Source organism: Schistosoma haematobium, chromosome 1, assembly GCF_000699445.3.
Source record: "Schistosoma haematobium chromosome 1, whole genome shotgun sequence".
NCBI lineage: Eukaryota > Metazoa > Platyhelminthes > Trematoda > Strigeidida > Schistosomatidae > Schistosoma > Schistosoma haematobium.
This window is the reverse complement of record NC_067196.1, coordinates 75,042,308-75,048,307: the sequence shown is the minus strand read 5'-3', so window position 1 is coordinate 75,048,307 and position 6,000 is coordinate 75,042,308. Positions and strand designations below refer to the sequence as shown.

The window sequence follows — 6,000 nt, the reverse complement described above, 5'->3', positions numbered from 1 at the left end:
TACTTAATAAAATATTTATTTCAATTAATAAATTGCTGTTATACTTCCATGGTTACAAAGGTAATAATAATTTGATGCATAGCTACAAAAATATTATTTTCACATCGATTCAGTTTTCTAACTTGTGTTCAAATAGTGTTATCAGTGACACAGTTTCGAATACATTATTCAAGAACTAAATAAATTCAAGGTTATAAACACATTCATGTAATCAGTGAATTCTATTAAAACCAGACTTGTCAACGTGCGTAAACATGTTACCACAGTTGTTGTTATTACATTAGATCGGATTAATTCAAGGGGATAGGTATATTTGTTAAATAATATATTCAGCTTACGACTAACACTACACATGACAGCTAACTTAATTTACAAAATAAATTTGGATAGTTAATCACCTTAGAAATAAGGTTGCTGAGTGATCTAAACATATACAGGTTGGTACTTGAATGAAATAAAAAAAGCCTACAAATAACTTCTATAAGTGAGTAAATCATTATTCACTTTTGTCTACAAATGATCAGTTATATTGGATAGATAATGGAATAATGTACACAAACTATCAATATGTAAACATAAACCTCACTATTACTTATGTTTATTTCTATTAAAAAATTAACATTTTACTATTTAACGGTGCTGCTCCAAGACTATGATGCTTCCGTCTTATATAGCTACTGAAATTTTAAATATATAAAGATTATGACTTGTATATGTTAGGAAAATATAGCTAATGATTTAGGTAAAAAAAGGTTTTGATGAAGTTTTCTTCTCTGAGCTGGGTGGTTTGGTCGTGGAGCTTTTATCGTTCTTCTGAACGACATCACCAGCACAAAATCCACCACCTTAAAAAAGGTTACTATTAACCGTATATAAACTTTCATTAACTAAATTTTCATGACAGACAAAAAATGATACTGGAAACATGGGTCGTAAATTACAGAACGTTCATGTAAGTTCTATCATTTTCATCAATTTATTTTAGCGAATAAGAACCACTAGTCTAATGAATAAATGGATGTTTTAAATAGTAAACGAAGATTTCATCTATGTTTATTTCTTTTATCGTAAAAATAGAAAAATATATTTGTTTCGTAGCTCTTTGCTCCATTGAATAATATCCTGAAAATACTCTAAATCATAAATTGACTTCATTTATACAATCAGAAATTAGATGTTTTGTCCTGGAGGAACAAGTTTAACAAGCTAGGTTCTACTATCATTACAGTAAGTGATTTAAATCAACCTAAAACTATATTTCTAATGATAAAAAATATATGTACTTTCAAAGGTATACAAAACAAGCCCGTTAAAAATACCACAGACAAAACTTGTTTATTGTCATGTTTCATACAAAAAAAATAATGATTGATAACAATACGTACAAGGAAATGTACAAGCACTCAGGTTCATGTTCATTTCTCTCCAACTAAAAATCAATACTTAAAAAGGCATATAATAATTTGCTTCAAGCACATATGAGGTCAATATGTATATATACTCACTTAAAGTAAACAAGCTATTGTTTCCATTTCATATTATCCAATAAAATTCCGACTTCAAATACACCAATGAAAAGGAAGGGACTGCTTTTAGGAATATTAAAGTTCAATTTATTCAGATAATGTCACATAAACATATTACTGTGTATAAAAAGTGGATCAGATACATATTATTCCCTTATAAACTCTTATTAATTTTCCATCTATCGTTGGCCAAATATATTAATGTCCGATACAAAACATAAAAAATGTGAATGTTGTGAGGAGTATGGAAATGCTGTGGCTTCCGGATTGTTTCGTAAAAAGGAAATAGGACGTGATATGAAAGAACTACTCAAAACTGGTTTAAACCGATGTTTAACAACATTAGATTTAATAGCATATGGATTAGGTGAGTTTTTAGTCTATATACATATCAGTTTTGTGAGATGAATTAAAACAAATATTTACTAAATTGAAAATCGTAAATCTCTCATTCTATGTAACCAGCTACGTCGAAAATTGTTAAAAATCATTAGAAACTCAAGTTTTTAACTCCGCCTGTAGCTCTTCTACTATAACTACCGGTCCCCGAACTGGATAAAGGAAGATGGTTGGGCACGGAGACACCAACCCCATTCAGTAGAAAACAACATTACCAAAAAACGTTAACCAGAAAAAAACAATTAAAAACATTTAAACTATGTCTTCCGAGTTCAAGCATCTTCATCCAGAAGAATTATGACACCTCATGGTGAAACCCGAGATTCTTCGAAAATCATCAGAACGATACTCCTTCAACAACCACAGCTGCAACTAGTATGAGTACATGGAATGCTTGCACAGTGTGTGAGTCAGGGAGGACCAGTCGAAAAGCTACGGAAACGAGGAGATACAACTTCATGGTACTTACAATCAGTACAATCCATTGAAGCCAAACTGAACAGAATAGATTAGATTCGATTCGAGAGAGATGCTGAAGTGCTCTGATCGTGAAGAGGAAAATGCTCCAAACACTCACAGAGTTGCTCTGATGCTATCCAAACAAACACGCAAAGCAATTACAAGATAGCAATCTGATGGATCCACAATCATCGAAGCATCATTGAAAAGAGAGAAGGAGGATATTACAATGAATACTATCCAATGTTGTGCACCCATCAATGATAGAAACGACAACGATGAATATCAGTTTTACGAGAGACTGCAGTCGATCATGGTGAAGTGGTCAGGAAACGACTAACCATACTCACGGTAGATTTAAACACCAACGTCAGAATGGAAAACACCGGATATGAAAATATCATGAGACGACATGGACTGATTAGGAGGAATGAACGAGAATGGTGAGATATCTGCACATTTATGTGCATTCAACAAAATAGTCACCGGTGGCAAAATATTCTCACACAAACGCATACACAAGGTTACATAGATCTCACTGCACCACACTACACAGAATCAGATCGATCATATTTGCATCTCTTGGAAATTCAATAGGTCAATGGAAGATGTGAGAACCAGGAGAGGAGCTGATATAGTTTCACATCACCAATGACCCGGTGACTGCCAGAATGCAACTGAAACTGAATAAGCAATGAACAACTAGAGAAATAGCATTACGAATGTTCAATAGAGCCTTACATTCGACACACTGACAAACCCAACCAATTCATGATAGATCTCAACAACTGGTTCCCAGAATTACAGGATCTACTGGAAGAAGAGGAAACTACAATGGAGAACAGGTGGAAATGTATCAAGCAAACATTAACTCTTATGTGTCGAGAATTGCTGTGCTGTAAGGAGCATCATGGTAAGGAATGGATCTCTATGGAAACCGTGTTTTGTATTCAAGAAAGGAAGAACATGAATATAGTAAATAACAACAGCCGAACAACAACAACAGAGAAATTCAAGTCACAAACTGAATACACAGAAACAAACAAGCAAGTGAAGAAGAACATCAGAACTGACAAACAGAAATACATGGAACACATAGCAATGACAGAGTTAAAATCTGAAAGAGAAGGGTTTTTGAAACAACTATATGACACAACGAAGAAACTGACTGGAGGTTATGGTAAACCAGAAAGACCGGTCAAAGACTAAGTAGGCAGGACAATCACTGACATTCATGGAGAGAGGGACAAGTGGGTAGAGCACTTTGAGCAACTCATGAATAGAACAGCTCCATTCAAACCACTGGACATCAAAGCAGCACACACAGATCTTCCTATAGCCATCACTCCACCAATAATCGGAGAAATATGGATGGCTACCAGAAAAATGGAGCTTGAGAAAGCAGAAGAACCTGATAATATACCAGCTGAAGCAATGAAGTCGTACATAGAAATAACTACAAATATATACCGCGTTCTTTTCAGGAAGATTTGGGATGAAGAACAAGTGCCACCGACTGACTGGAAAGAAGGATACCTCATCAAGATACCAAAGAAAGGTGATCTGAGCAAATGTAACGACTAACTAGAGAAACATCATACTACTATCGGTAGTGGGAAAAGTTTTCAGCAGAGTGGCAGCAGCCCCTACATAAGTATGAAAAACCATCATCCTGAAATACAACACGGAGAACAACAATACAATCACACTTGATGGAGAAACTCTGCAATAGGTGTAAACATTCACGTACCTGTCTGGACAGTATCATCGATGAACGTGGAGGATCTGATACACACGTAGAGACAAGGATTGGCAAAGTAAGGACAGCATCCCTACAGTTGAACAACATATGCAACTCAAAACAACTTCCTCTCAACCAATATCAAAGTCACAATCTTCAATAAGAACGTCAAGACAGTTCTACTGTACGCTGCTGAATCTTCCAGAACTACTACAACCATAATCAAAATGGTACAGGTATTTATAAACAATTGTCTACGTAAGATACTCAATGTATGCTGACTGGTTATCATCAACAACAGTGTACTGTGGCAGAGAAAAAACCAGGTTTGAGCTGAGGAGGAAATTAAGGAATGGCACTAAAGGTGGATAGGAAATACGTTGAAGAAATCATCAAACTGCATCACGAGTCAAGCCCTAACTTGAAATGATGAAATGGAATGGAAAATTGTAAGATCAAATAACACTGTGCGTTGGGATTTGAAAGCAGACATGAAAAGGATGAATAGAAACTATAAAGTATTGTCCAGGACAGAGTTGGATAGAGAATGCTAGTAGTTGACCTATGCCCGTGCACGGGGAGTAACAGGCGTAGGTAAGTAACTACTTAATGTTGTGTTTATCTGACCTCCAACAGTAATAAATATTGTGGCCTTGATAATCCCGTATATTGTTTCTAACATCAGATGAAATCTGTTTACTGTGACAAATCACATTAAACTATGTTTCATTGAATTCGTTTTTACGTTTTCAGGGGTTGTCATCTAAATATAACGTATCTAGTTTTTTTAATGTCTCCTGGCTGTAGCTCATTAGAGATGGTTTGACTGACATTCGAAGCAGATCATTCATATTATTTGCTTGTAGCTGAGAAATAAAATATTTTTGTTAAAATTTGTTCATAGTTACGTGCATAAATCCGTGCAAGGAATGGTGTTATCTATAACCACTTTTATTCATAATGTACTAGATAAAACCGATTATGAATTATCTTTATAAGTATCTCAACATTAAACCTTTTAAAGGCTATGTTGCAGCCTGAAAGTGATTCATAAAGTTTGATGTATACACGCCTAACGAAATTTGTAATCAATAATCCTTATTACATTGTGTGAACAACTTAGGTGTGGCAAACTGACCATCTTAGCTACTTAAATAGAAATCAAACTATATTCAAATAATTGATTGGATACATAAGTATTACAAGTAATGAAAACCTTAACATTGTCTTATCTATTCCGTAAACAAATGGCTATAATATCCACTTAGCTGTATTTCTTACTATCACCACAAGATTGTATGAGTATGTTTGATGTTTATTTATTCCTGTAAACAATTTTATAAAATCTAGAATTTTCATTAAATTAGGTTAAGAAATGTTACTAAACAACTACTAGAATTTCTTTTAATCTGTCTTCATTTTATGATGACTATTCGATAATAATGATACCTTACGAATTATTTACAATCATAATCTCACAAATTCAGTATCCAGGACTCAAATCCCATATAATCTGAGTATTCCTAAAAATAATCGATATCAGAATTAAGGATGTATTTACTTCAAACTTTTATTTTAAACCATACTTAATATAGAAGTACGCAAAATGTCACTTACGTAATAATAAGTTTAATATGAACTATATTCTTGACAAGAATAAAGATTAAGTGAATTAGAAGCTACATAAATTACATTCAAAATCAATCAGTAAGCACTACATATTTTTAGTTAATAATATGAATACTTCTGATTGTTTCTACAACCAAGGTAATGAACGGTCACTCAAAGAAAATCCAATGTTATGAATCATGCATCGTTGAATGAATGAGGTTAAATTTTTTAGTACTATATAACACAGAAAAAATAATTGTTCAG

General features: G+C 33.6%; 1 protein-coding gene across 1 annotated transcript in view; it reads left to right on the top strand.

The window, feature by feature from the left end:
- Window positions 1–643: 643 nt before the first annotated feature.
- SLC7A4_1 (Cationic amino acid transporter 4) overlaps window positions 644–6,000 on the top strand; it is a 29,618-nt gene continuing 24,261 nt past the window's right edge. Inside the window, exons 1-3 of the mRNA XM_051209682.1 lie at window positions 644–952; window positions 994–1,030; window positions 1,078–1,893. Of these exons, the coding sequence (XP_051075143.1) occupies window positions 1,728–1,893 (166 nt within the window). The 5' untranslated portion in view covers window positions 644–952; window positions 994–1,030; window positions 1,078–1,727. The remainder of the gene's footprint in view (window positions 953–993; window positions 1,031–1,077; window positions 1,894–6,000) is intronic.